General features: G+C 43.9%; 1 protein-coding gene across 3 annotated transcripts in view; it reads right to left on the reverse strand.

Annotated features, from left to right (window-relative positions):
- Window positions 1-22344, reverse strand: part of enah (ENAH actin regulator) — a 313411-nt gene that overhangs the window by 85482 nt on the left and 205585 nt on the right. For all 3 annotated transcript variants that reach the window (XM_059982582.1, XM_059982581.1, XM_059982583.1), the window contains one exon: window positions 3197-3281. In XM_059982582.1, the coding sequence (XP_059838565.1) occupies window positions 3197-3281 (85 nt within the window). The remainder of the gene's footprint in view (window positions 1-3196; window positions 3282-22344) is intronic.

Genomic DNA, 22344 nt, shown 5'->3' on the forward strand with positions numbered 1-22344 from the left:
TCTCCAGAACTAGAGGGCCCAGCCTCAAAATTGAGGAGCGATCCTTTAGAACAGAGGTAAGGAGGAATTTTTTTTTAGCCAGAGAGTAGTGAATCTGTGGAATGCTCTGCCACAGACTGCGGTGGAGGCCAAGACCATGGGTGTAATTAAGGCAGAAGTTGTTCGTTTTCTGATCGGTCAGGGCATGAAAGGTTATGGCAAGAGGGCTGGTGTATGGGGTTGAGTGGGATCCAAGATCAAGTCATGATGGAATGGTGCAGCAGACTCAGTGGGCTGAATGGCCTAATTCTGCTCCTGTGTCTTACAGACATGCCTACTAAAGCTCCACATCCTATATAGTTATTTTCTTTGACAAATAATTACAGGTATGTGTGCTGTAAATGTTTTGGTGCTCTCAAAATGTCTCATGATGTTTCTATTAATGTGGATTTTCAGCATTTTAATCATTCTAAACTAAATAAACTCAAGTGAACACATGCTTATGTAGTTGGGAAGCTTTCCCTTCATTCACCATAACAACACCGGAACGTCAATAAGGAAAATAAATCAGTTGGTGAGTTTGGCAGATGGCAATAGACAGAATTTAATCCACATGATGAAGTAATATATTTTTGAAAAAGCAAATACAATGAGGACATCTATAGTAAATGGCAAGGACTTCAGGAGTGTTGATGTATACTGATTTGGAATGCAATTCTACAGCTCACTAAAGGTGACAGGTGAATGCAGCAGTGAAGGTAGCATTCAATGTGTTTGCCTTCATAGGTCAAGGCATTGAGTATAAGAGAAGAAATATCATGGTGCATCTGTACAGGACATCAATCTTGGAGAACTATGTACAGTTTTAGTCGCTGCACTACAAGAAGGATGTAGCAGCAATTGATGTCAAAGGATACATTTCTGCACTATACTTATTTCTATGACAGAGCACAAGACATAGGAGCATCAAGTCTGCTCTGCGCATGGTTGATATCCCTCACAGCCCCATTTTTCTGCCTTCTCCCTGTAACTTTTGACTAATCAAGAACTCATCAACTTCTGCTTTAAATATGCTCAATGTCTTGGCCTCCACAGCCGTCAATGGCAATGAATTCCACAGATTCACTACCCTCTGGCTAAGAAATTCTTCCTCATCTTTGTTCTAAATGAACATCTCTCTATTCTGAGGCTGTGTCCTGTGGGCCTAGATTCCCTCATAATCGGAAACATCTATTCGATCCAGGTTTTTCAATATTCAATAGATTTCAATGAGATACCCCCCCATTCTTCTAAACTTTAGCAAGTGCAGGCCCAGAGTTATCAAATGTTCCTCATACATTAACTCTTTCATTCCCAGAATCATTCTGTGAGCCTTCTCTGGAGCCTCTCTAATGCCAGCACAGCTTTTCTTGGATAAGGGGCCATCAATTCCATCATCCAAATCGTTGACATATAACATATAAAGAAGTGACCCCAACTGCAACCCTTGTGGAACACTACTTGTCACTGGCAGCCAATCAGATCTGGCTCCCTTTATTTGTACTCTTTGCCTCCTGCCAGTCAACCAATCTTCTATTCATGTTAATATCTTTTCCTTGTTATGCAGCCTCACGTGCAACACCTTGTCAAAGGCCTTTCGAAAATCCAAGTAAACAATATCTACTGACTCTCCTGTCTATCCTGCTGTTATTTCTTCAAAGAACCCATGCTGACTTTCGCCCATTTTATTACAAGTACCTCTAAATCTCATCCTTAATCTTTTTTAAAAAGTACTTACTACCTGGTGTTCAATCACCAAAACCAAAACTGTTTTCAAGATTGGGGCCTGAACAAGGCATTGCACAATTCCACACTGGTATGCTACATTGAATCACTTCCTTCAATTCTTTACTTTGCCTTATCCATTATTAAAACCAATATTGACACTTTTTTCTTTGCGTCAATATGAGAAATAATTCTGAAACATACTCATCACCAAATCCAAGCTGCTTTCCTGTAGATTACAAAATAATGTTCTAGAAAATGAGTATTACATTATTGCAGGGACTTCAGGACTAAAGAGGTCAGGGCTATTAAAATCCCTCAGTTCCCCAATGTGACTATTAATAAAGCCCAATATCATGGTATCTGACTGTCCAGATGATGTTTGCCATTTCCACTTGCAGGGAAGACTACTCTTGTGCTCATGCTGAAGTAGTTCTATTGGGCACATTCCCTTGAAACTTAACTGGTTTTATTTCCAATGCTCCCTATACATTTTACCAAGTTTACTGAAATTTTATTGTGTAACTGCTTTCAAAAATATTACTTACAAGTATTTAAAATAGTAGTAAAATAACAGACTGCAAATGCTGATATCTGGAGCAAAAATAAAACAGACTACTGGAGGAACACAGTGGGACAAGGTGAAGGGGTGGTTAATATTTTATGTCTAGACTGGCATCATGTCTGAGAGGGTGAAGGGGAGATTATCCAGTATAAAGAGCTGAGAGGGAGTGATAAGGCAAAAGCTGGCAAGTGATAGGTGGATCCAGATGAGGAGGGGTTGGTAGGCAAGGTAGATCTAGGTGGGAAGGGAGTGGGGGAAGACAGCAGTAGAAACTGAGGGGCAAGGGACTATATAATATAATAATATTATATATTATAATAATAATAAGCGGGCTATATAATAGTGACAAGCGGAAGGAAGTAAAGAAAAATGTTGGACATAAGGGAACAGTGGGTGGAGGAAAGGGGATAGGGAAACAATTAGGTATGTGTGATAGGCAAGTAGAACTAGGTGGCGGAGGACAGAAACAGGGATCAGGAAGGGTGATGGAAAGAAGGAAGATTATAAGAGGATCTAGGTAGATCAGGAGGAGACAGAAACAAACAGGGGTGTGGATTGGAGAATTCAAAGTTCAGGTTTTAGACTATGAGATGCTGTTCACCTACTTTACATTTGGCCTCACTCTACCACTGGAAGTGGAGAAGGGCACACTGGACAGCATGGGAATGGGGAGAGGAACTGAAATACCATGAAACCAGAAGCTCAAGACTGGAAAATCTGCCAATTCTGCACCAAAGTCTCGAACATGCCAGAATATTGGGGAATGCAAAGTACAATCTTTCCAGGTTGAAAATATTATACATCCATCCTCACCCACTCCACTCGTCAAATAGACACCTTTCAACGAATCAGCATTTGCTTTCACTGGGATAACAGACGAATCATTACCGTCTCTGTATCTCCAAATCCTCCTGACATGGACCATTCTGCACTTGTGGAAACAGCTGAGAGTTCTGACGAGACAACGTCGGACCTGAAAATCAAGTTCAAGAAAAATAATTTGAGAAAGCTACCTTTTTGCAAAATATAGTATCAGAATACCATCTATAGTGGTTGATAGGGCTCACTTTTTTCTCTTGTGAGTCAGTACACAGTTAAGGTTACCCACTCTTCCTCTAAATAAATGAAAAACACATCTACTTTGTCTTTGTACTTAATGGCTAAGCCTACATTCTTTGTTAATTCGTTTTTTAATTTTCAAAATAAATTTTAAAGCAACCACAAGCTCTAAACTAAAAACATTCTGGGGTGGGGGTGGGGAGGCACTGATGAGGTAAGACGATAAGAGTTTTTTTCTTCAGCAGAGCTGTTTATAACTGGAGGACAAAGATCTAGCAAAATCGTCGGAAAGAATTTTTCATGAAGTATGGTTGAAGTCTGAAACAGATATCCTGAGAAGGTTGGGAGACAGGTACTCTTACAACACCAAAATAGTTGATTCAGTATTGAAGCATCCTAGCACAGAAGGCTAAGGACCAAGCACTGGCAAATGGGATTAGTGTACAGAGGCAATTGATGGCAGGCATGGATACCCTAGCCCTTCAATGCTGTATGATTGGCACTCTGGGCAGTCATGCCCAACAACTGTAGTTGCACAATTTACTGACTCACTAGGTCCCAAGCTCCCTACCAACTTGATCTGCTGTGTGTACGTCTCACTCACAAAGACCCCATTTCTTCAAAACTGCACATCATCTAACAGTCAACAGCTGAGAAAATTTGTTAGTCTACAGAAGTTTTCATGTGTCAGATTATCAGAATTTTCTGTGAAACGTAATTGCATTGAATACATTAATCACACACAAATGTAACATTCAATGGTCATACCACTATGAAAAGTCATCACAGAGAACCTTTTCTGAATCACAAACTAAATAACTGATGTCGACTCTCCATGATCATAGAATCATCAAAAATTTAATAATGCAGAAGAACCTTTCCTTTGTGTGTCACTTTCCAATCCTAGGTCCATGTTGAATTGCAGAGCACACAGAAATACTTCTTCATGAGACTCTCTCTTAGCAGATTCCCTACCACTTACCAGTTAAAACTGATCTTTCCTCTAATCCTTGCACCAATTTAAAATCTATTACTCACTGGTTCTTAACTGAAAGATATTAGGTGTTTCCTTCTTACTGCATTTACCATTTGCCTTCGGGAAAGTTGTCATCTGAGTCCTCAACAGTCTCTGCACAGCGACATAACAGCTGCTCCCAAAATCATTCACAAACAAGCAAAAATCTGCAGATGCTTAAGGTTGCCCTTCAACTTTCTACTCCTCAGGAAAAAAAATGTCCAAATCTATCTAACCTTTCCTTATAACTTGAGCACTCCAGTTCCAATAACATCCTCATGAATTCTTTCTGAACTTTCTAGTTTAGCGACATCCATCCCATAGCTCAGCGACTAGAACTACACACAATACTCCAAGTGTGGCCTCACCAATACCTTGTGTACTATGCAGTACACAAATGAAAACATGAGTTCTTATTTAAGTAGTTCATGGGGAACAGGAGGAACATTTAGATTCCTGCATAAGCCAAATGGACTCCCCAATCAAGGGCCACAAACCAGCAATTTATTGTTTGTGCTTCCAGTGTTTCATCAACTATCGACAGAGTTCTTGGTATGACAGATTGTAGAGCTTGGCAGCTTTTCTAGAAAGCAAGGGCAGACTGCCACTCTGCCCTCGCCATCTTGTTAGTCAGACAGTACAGGTGCAGAGGGCAGATTTTCATCCTGCTCATATTATGAGAAAAAAAGCACCAAGAAAACCCAAAATCAGACTTGAAGAGGAATACCACACTGCAAGAGTATTGATGGTTTAAAGACTGGGGGTTAGGAGAAATCTGTGCAACTCCACATTTCTCCCTGCTCTGAACCTACAGTACTGCTGATAACATCACAGGCAGAAGAAAAAATATCTGCCAGCTGTTCCTGTGGTAAAAGCTAACAAAGCACTGCTAAACTGCAAAGGATCATGTACATATCAATAGGAGCAATCCGTCTCTTTCCAAAAGTAACTAATTCTTAGATACAGCAAAAAAGCTGAAATAGACTTTTTTTATACTCTTGCAAGTAACAGAAACAATTCAGTGGTGTGTCTTATCAAATAATTATTGATTTTACCGGAAGGTAACCCCCCCCCCCCACATTACAGCCATTCATCCTTACAGATTTCCAAAATTATTACCTCAAAATTTGAGATATGGAACAAAATCTTACTCTTGCAGATTTTATATGGTGAAGAAATTAAATAAATCAACACAAAATTTATCTTTTACAACTTGTGTTTTCTGACACATGTATACTGATGAGGCAGCTTCACCTTATAAAAATCACAATATGGTGCATTTTCTGCAACTGAAGCCCCCCCATATAACAGGGTTGCCTATACTGCAACTTAAACTAGTAATGGATAGGAAAAAAGCACTTGTAAATGATTGCATGGGAATGTGATATAGTGACTATATGGTAATTATTAAACCAGAATTTTAAGTTTACATTTGAAATTCTTGTGTAGAATGTGTAATTGTATGATAGGCATTATAATGGCTCTAATTACCTTGGTTTTACAGCATTTGTAAATACTGTGCCTTTTCACAAGTTGTGTGCCTACAGTGTTTGGAAGAAAATAAATTAATCCTTAGTAACAGAAGACATGGGTGCTGAACATTCAGCACAACAGAAGTGCAGGGCAATAATTGCCAGTTGGTGCTGATAGTCATTTGATATGCTATCCATTCTTCTTCATGGAATCAGTAACTTCTCTTTTGTGTCATTTTAAGTCACAGATCTCTCTATTGACAGGTACAGTTTACTAGCATCAACCAGATCTTGTTTAGGGACTATCCAAACAATGGCCTTGTCTCATTTCATCCTGTTACGCATTGATTAGTCAATTTAGTGGATGAATGAGAGATATTATAGAAACATATAAAATTATGAAAGGGATAGATAGAGGCAGGAAAGTTGTTTCCACTGGTAAGTGACACTAGAACTAGGGGACATAGCATCAAGATTCAGGGGAAGTAGATTTAGGACAGAGATGAGGAGGATCTGCTTTTCCCAGAGAGTGGTGAATCTGTGGCATTCTATGCCCAATGAAGCAGTGGAAGCTACCTCAGTAAATATACTGAAGTCAAGGTTGGGTAGAGTAGGGGAATTAAGGGCTATGGGGAAAAGGCAAGATAGGTGGAGAAGAGTCCATGGCCAGTTCAGCAATGATTTTATTGAATGGCAGAGCAGGCTCTTTGGAACAGATGGCCTACTCCTGCTCTTATTTCTTATGTTCTTGTGTCTCTACCCAAGATGAATCCCAAAAGAATCAGACTAACTTTAGGTTTAATATATTTGGTAAAGTTAGGTACTATAAGTTTTTCCCCTAATTCAAAGATAACCACCATAGAATGCAAGATGCAACAGAACATAAGTGATACTGTGGCGACCCATTTCCTGGCACATCTGAACCGACTCACAATTAGATAGCCTACGGGGGTTTGCGAGCACAGAGCTTTGGAGCCTCTGCGCCATGGGGGGCAGGTTGAGGGAGGCTTAAAAGTGAGGCTGAAGATTTCAAATAAAGATTTTTCCTTCGACTGCAGTTACCGACTCCGTGTCATAATTTTAGCGCTGCGTGTAGCACACCGCTACAATTGGTGACCCCGACGGTCCAAACGATTTTTGGACCAGAAATGACTGATGCCGCCTCTGTTCATGCAGTTTCGTTGAAACTGCCGGGTTTCTGGACACAGCGCCCGAACCTATGGTTCCAGCAAGCCGAAGCCCAATTCCACGTTCGCCAGATCACCTCAGAAGACACCCGCTACTACTACGTGGTGAGCGTGGTGAGCTCCCTCGACCAGGACACAGCGGCCCAGGTCGCGGAGTTCGTACAGTCGCCCCTGGCAGACGGCAAGTACTCCTCAGGACTTTCGGACTCTCACGGCGCGAGCAGGCTGCCCGTTTACTGCACTTGGATGGCTTGGGCGACAGACCTCCATCGGCTTTAATGAATGAGATGTTGTCTCTCGCCGACGGACACACACCCTGCCTCATGTTTGAGCAGGCATTCCTGGAGCAGCTGCCCGAGGACATACGCCTGCTGCTGTCCGACACGGATTTCAGTGACCCCCAGAAGGTGGCAGTCCGGGCGGACTTGCTGTGGAACGCCAAAAAGGTGAGCGGGGCGTCCATCGCACAGATCTCCCAGCCACGCTCCCAGCAGCAAACCAGTCCAGGCCCGGCCGCAGAGCCCGCCAACCCCCGGCCCAATGAACACTGGTGCTTCTACCACCAGCGGTGGGGCGCAGAAGCCCGCCGTTGTCGCCCGCCCTGCAAGTTCCCGGGAAATGCCAGGGCCAGCTGCCGCTGATGGCTACGGCGGCTGGCCATCGGGATAGCCTCCTGTATGTGTGGGATAGAAGGTCGGGACGCCGGTTTTTGGTCGATACTGGGGCTGAGATCAGCGTTTTACCTCCGACGAGTTACGACACCCGCAGCAGGGCACCGGGTCCCCCCCGAGGGCCGTGAATGGCAGCACAGTAAGGACCTATGGCACCCGTCAGGTGCAGCTACAGTTCGGCTCCAGCCAGTTCACGTGGGACTTCACACTGGCCGCCGTAGCCCAACCGCTTCTGGGTGCAGATTTTTTGCGGGCTCACAGCCTACTGGTCGACCTGCCCAGGAAGAGACTGGTACACGCCGAGACCTTTCAGACGTTCTCCCTGGGTGCAGCCCAGTTGCCAGCCCCTCACCTCGGCTCCATCACGCTGTCCGACAACGACTTCACCAGGGTCCTGGCGGATTTCCATTCGGTTCTGGCACCGCAGTTCACAGCGGCCATGCCCAGGCACGGCGAACAGCACCACATCCTGACCCAGGGACCACCCCTCCACGCCCGCGCTCGGCGGCTTCCCCCGGACAAGCTCCGACTGGCGAAGGAGGAGTTCCAGAGGATGGAGGAATTGGGGATCATCCGGCGGTCCGACAGCCCATGGGCCTCCCCCCTGCACATGGTGCCCAAAGCGACGGGGGGCTGGAGACCGTGCGGCGACTATCGCAGGCTGAACGAGGCTACCACACCGGACCGCTACCCTGTGCCGCACATTCAGGACTTTGCAGCAAACCTGCACGGCGCACGGATCTTCTCCAAGGTAGACCTCGTCCGAGGGTACCATCAAATCCCGATGCATCCTGACGACGTCCCCAAAACGGCTCTCATCACCCCGTTTGGCCTTTTCGAGTTCCTCCGCATGCCTTTCGGCCTGAAGAATGCCGCACAGACGTTCCAGCGGTTAATGGACGTGGTGGGACGGGACCTGGACTTCGCGTTCATCTATTTGGATGACATCCTCATAGCCAGCAGCAGTCGTCAGGAGCATCTGTCCCATCTCCGTCAACTCTGCGCCCGACTGAGTGAATACGGTCTTACAATCAACCCCGCCAAATGCCAGTTCGGACTCGATACCATTGACTTCCTGGGCCACAGGATTACTAAAGACGGGGCAACCCCTCTGCCCGCTAAGGTAGATGCGGTCCGCCTCTTTCCCCGACCCACCACGATCAAAGGCCTTCAGGAATTCGTAGGTATGGTCAATTTCTACCGCCGCTTCCTCCCTTCAGCTGCCCAGATCATGCGCCCCCTGTTCACCCTGATGTCGGGTCCGAGCAAGGACATTACCTGGGACGAGGAGTCCGCCGCCGCTTTCGTTCAAACGAAGGAAGCTTTGGTGAACGCTGCAATGCTAGTACATCCCAGAATGGACGCCCCTACCGCCCTCACAGTGGACGCATCAAACACGACAGTCGGTGGGGTGCTGGAGCAACTCATCGCAGGTCGCTGGCAACCCCTGGCGTTTTTCAGCAAACACCTGCGACCACCTGAGCTCAAATACAGTGCTTTCGACCGGGAACTGTTGGCGCTCTACCTGGCAGTCTGGCATTTCAGGTACTTCCTAGAAGGTCGGCCCTTCACCGCGTTCACGGACCACAAACCGCTTACCTTTGCGTTTACGAAAGCGTCTGACCCCTGGTCGTCCCGCCAGCAACGCCACCTGTCCTACATCTCTGAATACACGACGGATGTCCGGCACGTCTCGGGTAAGGACAATGTCGTGGCGGATGAGGAGATTCCGAGTTACAGAACCGCAGTCTCCGGTTTGCAGCTCCAGGACCTCCCCGTGGGCCCGGGTGAGAGGACCCTACTATGTGACGTCGCCACCGGCCTGCCCCGTCCCGTCATCCCGACAGCCTGGCGGCGCCGCGTTTTCGACTCCATTCATAACTTGGCGCATCCCTCCATCCGGACAACTGTCCGGATGGTTTCCAGCAGGTTCGTTTGGCACGGACTCCGCAAACAGGTCAGTGAATGGGCCAAAACGTGCATGCACTGCCAGATGGCCAAGGTGCAGCGGCACACCAAAGCCCCATTGCAGCAGTTCCATCCCGCCCACCGGTGTTTCGACCACATTCATGTGGATATTGTGGGCCCCCTGCCAGTGTCACACTGAGCGTGGCACCTCCTGACTATTGTGGACCGGTTCACAAGATGGCCAGAGGCAGTCCCGCTCACCGACACCACCTCCGAATCTTGCGCCCGAGCCCTGATCGCCACCTGGATATCTCGCTTTGGTGTACCAGCCCACATTACCTCCAACAGAGGCGCCCAGTTCACCTCCAGCCTGTGGTCAGCTATGGCCAGCCTTTTGGGGACTCAGCTGCACCACACCACTGCCTACCACCCACAGTCGAACGGGCTAGTGAAGCGTTTCCACCATCACCTGAAGTCGGCCCTCATGGCCCGCCTGCGAGGAGCCAACTGGGCGGACGAGCTTCCCTGGGTCCTACTCGGCATCCGCACAGCGCCCAAGGACGACCTGCACGCCTCATCGGCCGAGTTGGTATACGGTGCGCCCCTGGTCGTCCCCGGGGAGTTCCTACCAGCCCCAAGGGGGCAAGAGGAAGATCCCGCAGCAGTCCTGGGCAGACTACGCGAGAAGCTCGGTAACCTGGCCCCCATACCCACTTCACAGCACGGGCGGCACCCGACCTGCGTACCCAAAGACCTACAGAACTGTAAGTTTGTGTTTGTACGAAGGGGCGGGCATTGGCCACCGCTGCAGCGGCCATATGAGGGGCCGTTTATGGTGCTCCGGAACAACGGGTCCACGTTCGTGCTGGACGTTGGGGGGAAAGAGGAGGTTTTCACGGTGGACCGCCTCAAACCGGCCCATGTGGACCTGGCGCAACCGGCCGAGTTTCCGGCACCTCGGCGCAGAGGCCGACCTCCCAAGCAGGTTCTGGCCCTGACTGTGGACATTGGGGAGTGTATCGCCGGTTCTGGGGGGGGGGGGGGGGTTATGTGGCGACCCATTTCCTGGCACATCCGAACCGACTCACAATTAGATAGCCTACGGGGGTTTGCGAGCACAGAGCTTTGGAGCCTCTGCGCCATGGGGGGCAGGTTGAGGGAGGCTTAAAAGTGAGGCTGAAGATTTCGAATAAAGTTTTTTCCTTCGACTGCAGTTACCGACTCCGTGTCGTAATTTTAGCGCTGCGTGTAGCACACCGCTACAATACAATGGTTAAATTAGTGGACCAGTGATCAAGACAACTTCAATAGCTGGATCACACAGGGTCAAATCCTACATGGCAACCTTAATTTTTAAACTGAATTGAATTTTGGTTTATTGTCATTTCGAAACCACAACTGCAATGCAGTTAAAAAATGAAACACCGTTCCTCCAGAATGATATCACAAAAACACATGACAAAATAGACTACATAAAATCTACATAACATTTGGCAATCCCCAAATCCAGAGTCCGGAGAGGCTGCTGCATATTAATATCGTGCTACCATCTTAGTGCTTTCCCCAGAAAGGAGCTCCAAACCCACCAGACAAAACAAGCCTACACAGACACACCAAGTCAGGAGACCAATTCTACCACCCAACAAACCAAAAACTAAAGCTACAAGACCTACACAAAACCACATAGTTACATATAGTTATAGTTAACATATAGTTACAACAGTGCAAACAATACCATAATTGATTAAAAAAAAACAGACCATGGGCACAGTAAAAATAGTCCAAAGATGTTTAAAGACTATAAGTTTGAAAGAAACCACCACACAGTTTCCACAAGTCCTCAGGGTCCCAATAGACTCATCATCCCACGCAGGCGGCAGAAGGGAATACCCTTGCTATGGACTTCCATGGCACCGCCGGACCCAGCCTCGCAGACGCAGTACACAGTGAAAGTGCCCTGATTGCAGCGGACCATTGAACTACCGAGCCTCTGACCATCCCTTCTGGCACAGCCTTGCCGAGCGCACTACGACGCTCTCACCACCGGCCACTGGCAACACGACCCCGAGGACTGGGGGCCTGTTCTTCCCAGCAGAGATCCAGACCTCACAACAGCAGCAGCAACGAAGAAGGCCTTCCTGGAGATTTCCAGATGTTCCTCTGTGCTCCCATGTCCGTCTTTCATCAGATTAGGATTGTGCACGGCACCCTGCTTGACAAATAACAGATATCAACTCCGGAGAGGCTGCTGCAAACTGTGTTGCTCCACCATCTAAAATCACTTCATTAAATAATCTGGAATTTAAAGAAATGCACTAACCTTTTGAATGGTGAATGCAAAACTACTAGATTGCTGTACATATACACATGGCTCACTAAAGTCAACCCGATAACTAATTTGCCACCCCTGCCACATAGCCCTAAATGTCAATCCAGCATCAGAGGAATGCCTTCTGAAATAGCCCAGCAAGTCATTTGTAACCTGCTATATTTCCGCAGAACTTCAAGAAAGGGAAGCACCAGCAAAGTCCCAAGGGAAATAAATACTGGCTTTACCAGGAACACTCATTACAAAAAATAAAAATGTAAGTTCCTAGGTGTCAGGAGATTGAAAGGTCAACACTTTGAATTAAGACTTGCCTTTTATATTCAGACCAGCAGGCATTTCTAACTTACAATAATTATGGAAAATCATGAGGTTTCAAGGACCAACCTTTTAACCGCTGTAACACAGTGGTTGCCTGTACTTACTCTTATTTGTTTTGACAAATTAGCAATTGCCAGCCCCTCAGCTTTAAAATTCACACTAGTAATGGAGGCTATTTGTTGATCCGAGCAGCCAATGGTTTCTGATAAAGAAATATTGCTGAGGGACAAGTGACTGATCTGTGATAACTTTCCTTTTGGCCAAATATAGGAAAATTAGTTAACAGACATGTGATATCACAGTGTCAATTGCCTCAGAAAAAGTTTCATCATGTGAAAATTAAATCTCCACAACTAGCTTCTGCATCATAGGGAGGAGAAACAGCAGAGCCTCTGCTCCTGAAGTATAACTATGAACCAAAATACGCAGACAATTTAAAATTATCCTTCTCTGTAGTCAGAGGCAGAAGAATTTGGTTAGTTGGGACACATTGGGATTGGTATATTTTGGCTCAATTAAGCAGCTACCCCAATTACCCAAACTTTCATGGAAATAGGCATTAAAGACAAGCTACCATTTAACTGAGTAACAAATTATATATTTAAACAAAATAATGATTAGAACACTACCAAAACTACTGCAGTACTCCAAAACTGTGTATTTTTTTCTAATAGCTATCAATAGAGGAATTCATCTGCCGTGTTCTTTTGATTGACTGTAACAAGATAATGAGAGGCATTGATCGTGTGGATAGTCAGAGGCTTTTCCCCAGGGCTGAAATGGCTAGCATGAGAAGGCATAGTTTTAAGGTGCTTAGAAGCTGGTACAGAGGAGATGTCAGGGGTAATTTTTTTTATACAGACAATGGTGAGTGCATGGAATGGGCTGCCAGTGCAGTGGTGGAGGCAGAAACAATAGGGTCTTTTAAGAGACTCCTGGATGACTACATGGGGCTTAGAGAAATAAAGGGCTATGGGTAAAGCCGAGATAGTTCTAAGATAGGGTCACATTCGGCACAGCTTCATAGGTTTTCTATGTAAATGAACAAAATCAGCACAGACACCTAGTGCAGATAGTGGTTTGCCTTTACAAAGTGCTTTTGATGATGGCATTGCCCAAATCTTCATTTTGATTGCAGCATTCAAGATGATTGCCCATACCTTCAAATTCTTCATAGTTCCTAGACTTGATGAAGCACTAAAATCACTTCATTATCACTCCTGGCCATTTCTGGCATCTCCAAACCTGAATACTTGAAACCGCACTGAGCAAATCAGTTCTGAATTGTCTCACTGTTTATTACTCATCAAATATCAGTGACAAAACTCATTTCTTTTTGAACACATACACGCAACCATTTCCCCTCTCCTTTTGAGAACTATGAACTATTGCTATGCTGCTAATGAGAGGGAGAGGGAGAGATGAAGCACGGAGGCAGGAACATCTGCTACAGATAAGAGAGAGAGAGAGAGAGAGAGAGAGAGAGAGAGAGAGAGAGAGAGAGAGAGAGACACACACAATTGATTTATGTATTATGGCTTCTTCCTGGATTGTTTACCATTTGTTACAGGGACGTTACTTTGCTCGTTAACATTCCTAAGGAGACAGCAGAAGTGGCCTGATTTGATGGACATGGTCATTTTGAGTTGATGGGTGGCTGATACCCCGTCAATGGGGATAAAAGACAGGTGTGGGGAGACACCCCTCAGACACACCAGTGGACACTGACCGAGTGTTGTGCATCCACAGGAAGATTGGGGTTCGAGGACCGAATCAGGAGATCGGTCAATAAAGCTCACAGTGTGATGGCAGGGCCGGTGGGGACTTGTGTGAGTGTCTACTCATGCCAGAGTGACAAGTCCACCACAGAAGAATGGTCTAGCCGAGAACGGAGGGGTCATAACCGAATGACCACAACAGTACAGCGGAATCAGAATACAACAGAAGGTTTGCAGGCTGCAGCTGCTCAATCTCTTGCTCGCTCTCTCTCTCCAATAAATTACAATACAACCGCAACTACCTCAGCACACATGAAATGAACTCTATATTTTCTTATAATTCATTTACCCCCAGACATTGATAGAGCTTGTTTATTATTGTTGATTATTATTCCTACACTTCTATGTTTATTATTGCTAACCTGTTTTATATGTATATTTGCATTTTCGATACTGTATTGTGTAGTTTACTAATAAACATCTTTAGTTTCAGAACCACCAGACTCCTGCTGGTCTGTAAACCCAGTTACGGGGCACATAACAATGGCAATAGGTCAGGACCATGGGTGCTTGCTCTGTAATTTAACAACCATGCTTCTAAAGCTGCTGCAAGTGCAAATATCAGAATCACTACTGATCAATGCAACAAATTGTTTGGGTTCTGTCCGCTTAAAAGTTATATAGCAATGGGATTGATGCAATTGCTCCACAGTTCCAGGTGCAGGAAGGAAGCACTATTAAAACAGTAACTCGGGAACCTTCCATAAACAGCTCGGAAACAGGCCATCTCGGCCCTTCTAGTCCGTGCCGAACGCTTACTCTCACCTAATCCCGCTGACCTGCACTCAGCCCATAACCCTCCATTCCTTTCCTGTCCATATACCTATCCAATTTTACATTAAATGACAATATCAAACCTGCCTCTACCACTTCTACTGGAAGCTCATTCCACACAGCTGCCACTCTCTGGGTAAAGAAATTCCCCCTCGTGTTACCCTTAAACTTTTGCCCCCTCTCAACTCATGTCCTCTTGTTTGAATCTCCCCTACTCTCCATGGAAAAAGCCGATCCACATCAACTCTATCTATCCCCCTCATAATTTTAAATACCTCTATCAAGTCCCCCCTCAACCTTCTACGCTCCAAAGAATAAAGATCTAACTTGTTCAACCTTTCTCTGTAACTTAGGTGCTGAAACCCAGGTAATATTCTAGTAAATCTTCTCTGTACTCTCTCTATTTTGTTGATATCTTTCCTATAATTTGGTGACCAGAACTGTACACAATACTCCAAATACGGCCTTACCAATGCCTTGTACAATTTTAACATTACATCCCAACTCCTACACTCAATGCTCTGAATTATAAAGGCCAACATACCAAAAGCTTTCTTCACCACCCTACCCACATGAGATTCCACCTTCAGGGAACTATGCACTATTATTCCTAGATCACTCTGTCCATCATAAAAAGCTCAGAACCAGGAACTGTCTGCCCAAACCACTTTAGCACAAAAGCAGGTCCTCCTGAAGTTACAACAGGGTTCTTTTCCTGTGAATAGTTCACAGCCCAGAAGTTCTCAAGTTGTAAAAGTGGTCAAGGACTAAATTCCACATAGCTGACTATGTCTGCCATCCCTCAGTAGCTAGCAAATCCATCCTGCCATTCGCCCAAATGCTCATTCTTATATACATATGCTGTACATAAATTAGGCATTCAAGAACTAGGAAGGACCTGTAATGACAGTGCTTTGATTGTTGAGCAGCCAAAGGATTGATAGGTGATAAGAGTTCTGAAAAGAACCAAATTCTAAAGTGAATCCACTTATGCAATATTTGCAAGGTTTTTTCTAAACAAGACAACAAACAAAAATCACAGTCCGAGTCTATTTTAGACAGATTTAAAGCAGGTGATTATCTGAACTCTGTGATTACAGAAACATCTACAACGTAACTAAACAATTCAGAGCCATGAAGAAAATACAATCCAACATTCATTCCAACCCATTTTAAATATAGATTTCAGCATTGAGAAAATCACAATGAAGCAGAAAGCAATTCACACAATTTCCTTCACAAGCAGACAATTCCAAAGCATCTGTTAATTGCCAGTGCCATGTAAGTGCACAAGATTAATGGCATCAAATGCTGCACAATGAATCTTGAAGAGTTCTCTGAAATACTACTGACAGCTTCCAGACCATCCGATTTATACAAATCTGAACACATGGGTGAGCATTTTATGGACCAGTAAATTCAAGCATCCAAGTATTCTGCAGTATACATGACACTTCCGAAACTGAGCAGGTAACCCCTCAATCATCCCTTCAATAATATAAAGTATGGCTGAATTTTTAGTTGCAATCTTGTCATAACTTATTTACAGTTAAGTATTATTTCTTTTCCAAGAAAATTAAAGAAAATGATAAATGAAGCTGCTTAAAACACTCCATGCAGAACACATGAAGGGCACCTACATGTAAAAGTGAAGGCTTGGTCTCGCTTCTGGCAGCACAGGTAGTGCCACATACCATTACTCACATCCTGAGACACGGAGCTCTGAACATGTTCGCACGAGTCTCCAGATTGTAGGCAAATCATCGTGTTCACGTCAAATCCCAATACATCTTCAGATTTCCTCTCAACCATTATTGCTCATTCTTAGTGGAACCAAGATAACATTAATAACGCTTTCCTATGTAAGAGGATGCAGTTTAATTGGAAAGGGGCTGTATCATTCATGTATTTAACAGCTTCTAGCCATCAGAGGTCAAGTTTGTCTGTTCTAGTGTCCTGGCCCTTACTGGAATGCTCTGCATTTCCTGTTCCTACTGAATAATTAATATTTGCTCCCAGTGAGCCAAATGCTGTATTGCTTTATACTGCAGCACCTTTGTGACTGGAGCTGCTGTTGCATTTAAACTATACTGCCTTCAATGAAATCATAATTGCCACGAAGGACATGAGGTAATTAATTTTTCTAAGCCAATTTAATTTCTCAGTTAAAAAACTGTTAGAAAAGTCAAACCTACCTAGCTGAAGTTTTGTTCTGGATGTTCTGATTTTATTTTAGAATTGTGAAGGATGACCTTCAATGACTCAGATAAAATAACTCAATTTAACCTATTAATATCTTCATATCCTGGTTTTAAAAAATGCTAACTGCAAAGCTGAGTCTTTAAATTTTGATATCCAAAATATATTTCCAAGTTTGAAACAGCTGCGTAGGTCGTTCACTTGTAAGTCACCAAAACTGCCCCTGCCCTTTACCACAGTTATTGTAACATAATCAATTAGATTCAATGCGCTTACGTCATTTTTCTACTTGTGAACTGCACCAGTGTCTTCATCGCATTGCTGATCCAGACCACAACAGAGGTCAACGAGTCCTTCATCCATGACTTCGGCACAAGGTAGAATCATCAAGCCTCGGTTTGAGCACAATCATCAGGCCATTCTGCAGGGTCCCTTGGCATTTTAAGCCAAAAAGAACTATTTCAATTACAGGAGACTGAGCAGCACATTTTTTGAGAGGCTATTTGCTTTATAAGCCAAACTTAAGTCAATAAAAACGACATGCCTTTATTGACTTATAACAAAATGTAAAATTTAAGCCACACACACAAAATGCTGGAGGAACTCAGTAGGTTATGCAGCATCTATAGAGAAAAATCAACAGCTAATATTCTTCATAATTTTGCAAATCCTCTTCACAAGTAGGGAATTAGAATCAAGGAACTGGCAAGTTAGACTGAGACAGAAAAATGTCTTCATTAGTAAGCCTGCAAATTCTCTATAGTTTTTGTTGATTTAGTCATTGCTAGTAATGCACTATTAAGAGAGGAAACTCAGAGCTTGTCACTGCTCTTCTGTACAGTTTTAAATTAATTGGATCATTCAGCAAAAATAAGTTAGGTTTAAACGGAGCAACATTAGAATAGTAGCCATTGCGTAAGTGGACAGAGATTGAATAAGGAAGCGAGTCTTTGGCTCAAGAGGCTTCAGAGAGGCGGTTGTTAGATTTAGGGTTTTCCAAGTTTCTCCCCTATTATTGCCTAGGCAGAGCAGCGAGAATGGATCTCAGGGCAGTGGTGTACTCCTCTTGAACGATGTGGGAAGTCAGGAAGATGTTCAGAGCTGCTAATGACTATTTCTGCAAGAAATGCATCTGGCTGTAGCTCCTTAGACTGTGTTAAGGAACTGGAGTTGGATGACCTAAGGATCATTCAACAAAATAAGGAGTTGATTGATAGGAGCTGCAGGAGCCAATCACACCCAAGCTGCAGGAAGCAGATAGCTGTGTGACTGTCAAAACAGGGAATGGGATTAGGCAGACAATGCAGCCCTCTGTGGCTGTTCCCCTCAATGAACAACAATACCACTTTGATCACTGCTTTGGGGTGGGGGTGATGGTGGTGGGATGACCTATTAGAGGAAAACTGCAATGACCAGGTCTCTGGCTCAGAAGGGAAGAGGGTAGAAACAGAGAGCATCCGTGATCGGAGTTTCAACAGTGAGAGGAATAGACAGGAAAATCTGTGGACTTGAAGATGATTTCTGAATGGTATGCAGCCTCCTAGGTGCCAGGGTCAGGGACATCTCAAATTGGGTCCACAACTTTCTTAAAAGGGAAGGTATCTAGAAATTGTGGCACATGTTGCTAGAATGATATACAAGGAAAAGTTATGAGGTCATGAACAGCGAATATATTGAGCGAGGAAGGAAGCTATAAAGCAACATCTTTAGATTGCTGTCTGTGCCTTGCGCCAGTGAGTGTAAAAGTAGGATGAATGCAAATGAATGTGTGGTTGAGGAACTGGTGCAGGGGACAGGTCACTGGCATCTCTTCTGAGGAAGGTATAACCTGTACCAGAGAGACTGTTACAAGCTGAACCTGAGGGGGTCCAATATCCTTGTAGGCAGGCTTGCTAGCTGTTGGGGAGGGTTTAAACTAAGTTGGCAGTGGGATGGGAACCAGAGTGATAGGTCAGATGATGAAACAGTTTGTGTGACAGTAGATACAACGTGTTTCAAAAGGGCACGGGATGGAGGTAAAAGAGGTAGGAGAGTAGATTTGCTAATCAGATAGTATCATAGCTGCAGGAATGCAGGATCCCACGGAGAGATTGTCTTCTGAGTCAGTGTGCATGAAAATCAGAAACTGGAAGAGAGAGTGGGTTCACCACCACCCCCTGCCCCTCTGCCGACCAAAAGCAAGAGATACTGAGGAGCAGATTGGTAGGCAGACTTGAAAGGTCCAAAAATAACAGGGTTGCTGTCATGAGTGACTTCAATTTTCTTAAGCTTGACTTGCATCTCCTTACTACAAAAGGTTTAAGACCATAAGACGTAGAAGCAGTATTAGATCATTCAACCCATCAAATCTGCTGCATCATTTGATCATTCCTGATTTATTATTATTCTCAACTCCATTCTCCCTAACACAATATGTGACAGGTCAACTGGAGGAAAAGCCCTAATTGATCTAGTACTAGGTAATGAATCTGGTCAGGTGATATAACTTTCAGCAGTATTACTGCCACAAGGTAATGTTGCAGCTCTATAAAACTGGTTAGTCCACATGTGGCATGTTTTGTTCAGTTCCGTTCTGGTTGCCTCTTTACAGTAAGGCTGTGGAAGGTGCAAGAGATTTACCAGGATGCTGCCTGGATTAGAGAACATATCTTATGAGGAAAGGGTGAGTAAGCTAGGGCTTTTCTTTTTGGATTGAAGGAGGATGAGAGGTGACTTATACGAGGGGTGATTGATAATTTTAGGAAACCTAGCACATTTATATTTCAACATAGTCCCCTCCTACACTTACACACTTGGTCTAGCGGTCGTGGAAAGTGTCCACAGCAAGTGTGATTGATAAGTTCGTGGCCTAAGGTAGAAGATGAGTTATACAGCTCTCGTTACATGCACATGCCGTTCAACTCTTTGAGTGATTATGCAGAAAGTTTGAAATTAATAACTCATCTCCTACCTTAAGCCACGAACTTATTAATCACCCCCCCCCCACCCCCGTATGTATAAGATGATAAGAGGCACAGATAGAGTGGACAGTCTATATTTTTCCCCAGGGTAACAATGGCTATTAGAAGAGGACGTACATTTAAAGTGATTGGAAGGAAGTAGGGAGATGTCAGAGGCAGATTTTTTGTTTTACAGAGTGCTAAGTAAATAGAATACACTGCTGGAGCAGTGGTAGAGGTAGATACATTAACATTTAAGAGACTGTTAAATAGGCACATGGATGAAAAACATACAGAGGAATATGTAGGAGAGATAGGTTAGGCAGGTACAACATTGTGGCCTGAATGACCTGTACTGTTCTACTTATGTTATGATCATATTATAGTTTCATTGGTAGCGTTGTGAATTATGCCACCACATTAATATTGTAGAGCCCATACAGGAAAAAATTACGATGAATCTCTGATGGAGCCCACAACACCCAGACAATGAATATATTCAAGACAGATTTTTGGAAAGGAAATGAAAGAATATGGGAGAAAAGCAGGAAAATGGAGTTGCAGGAAATGATTATAAGTGTCAAGACCAAATAGCTCAATTCTACTCTATTGTTGCAAATCTTATCCTACCCATTTCAAGACAGCTTTTAGACAGTGATGATAAGTGACAAGGCTATCCTATTCTCAGCTAACATGCAGATGTTCATTTTCAAACTGGTGCCTTCATTCTCAACCCCCTTCTAGGACCTTTCAACTGTAAGCTCTGCAGAAATAAACAATTTGCCACAATTTTCCTAGATAGACAATACAATAAATATGGTGATGTCACAATACATAAAGCTACCAAGCAAAACTTTTTAAACATTCCTCTCTTAATAGTGCATTACTAGACTGCTGACTAAACCAACATGAACTTTCCACTTCTAATCAATAATATTTTGGAACACATAATATACTGAAGTAATCACCAATGCCAAATGCACTGAAAGATATTGATCATCTACAATATGTTGTTACAAGATACATCGATTAACCTTTAGTATACGATGCAGCTGGCCTCTTCTAAGAATGCCTCCTTTTCACAAAAGCATCGAAATATTCACAAAGGAGAAGCAGTACAAAACTAGCAAGTGTTATGTATTGTAAATGAAAGAAAAACAATGGAACCTGGGGTGCATATGCTAAGTTTTACTTCAGTGAGGTGCATATCTAGTCATCTAATTACGTGCTTTTACATATATTACCCATAATGAATTATGTAACCAAAGAATGCTGAATCAAACAATACATTTACAATATTGCTCAAATATTACTGAAATATTATATACAAAATACTTCTTCCTGCTTAAATATAAACTCAAACTCAATATAGAATGCACCTCAACTTAGACATACACGTATAAAATGTCTGTACAACTCACACACACATACATATACATAACCACACAATATAATACAACTACTGTACAGACATCCATCGCATAGTAAATTTTCAATTGTCCCATCAAGCCTAAACAATTAATTGCTGAGGAAGATTCCTTACTCTTGTGGGATAACATCTCTCCTGACAAAGGGATCACTCTGCTTGGCAGGAGAGACTTGTGGCCTTCAAACAATCTCAGGATCAGGGACTTGCTCCGTGGTGGTTGCTGGAGTTGACTCTGGAACTGCAGGAAGTGGTTCTGGCATCTCTGAACATCTTTCTTCTCCAATAGTTGACTCTATTTTCCTCAACTGATCGATATGTCCTCTCCAGATGACATCAGACGCAATCTCCTCTGTGTAGGAGAGTAGTCCAAGTTCAGTCCTTAATCTTTCCAAGTACCTACTTTTGATCACCTCTGTAGTCACTTACTAGGAATGCTTGGCCAGGAGAGAAACATCAAACCTCTTTGATTGAGGAGCCCTCAATTTGGCTCAGTTGTTTGTCCTGTACAGGCAGTCCCCGAGTTATGAACGTCCGACTTACGAACAACTTGTACTTACGAACGGAGTGAAGAGAACACTGTCCGCCATTTTAAGTCAATCACGACGCCATCCGCCATTTTTAGTTGTTGCCGTTAACACTGTGTTGAGTGTGTAACGCTCATGCAATTGGCTGGTGTACGTCTAGGGGAAAATTCATCCACCTGCCAAACTGCGCCTCCCGTTTACGTAGATGCTGTGAAATGCACACTAATACAAACTCGCACACACAATATCAAACCGCACACCATGTACGTTTACAGAATACACTATATAAATCTTACTAGAACTAAGTGATTAATAGCGATACAATATATATGAAAGAAAAAAAAGGAAAGAAAAAGCGCCAGGACTTATCAGGGTTCAGTCAATTAATGCACAATCATTGGAGCTCAATCATCGAAGTATTCGGTCCACTATTC

This window comes from Hypanus sabinus, chromosome 10 (assembly GCF_030144855.1).
Source record: "Hypanus sabinus isolate sHypSab1 chromosome 10, sHypSab1.hap1, whole genome shotgun sequence".
Lineage (NCBI taxonomy): Eukaryota > Metazoa > Chordata > Chondrichthyes > Myliobatiformes > Dasyatidae > Hypanus > Hypanus sabinus.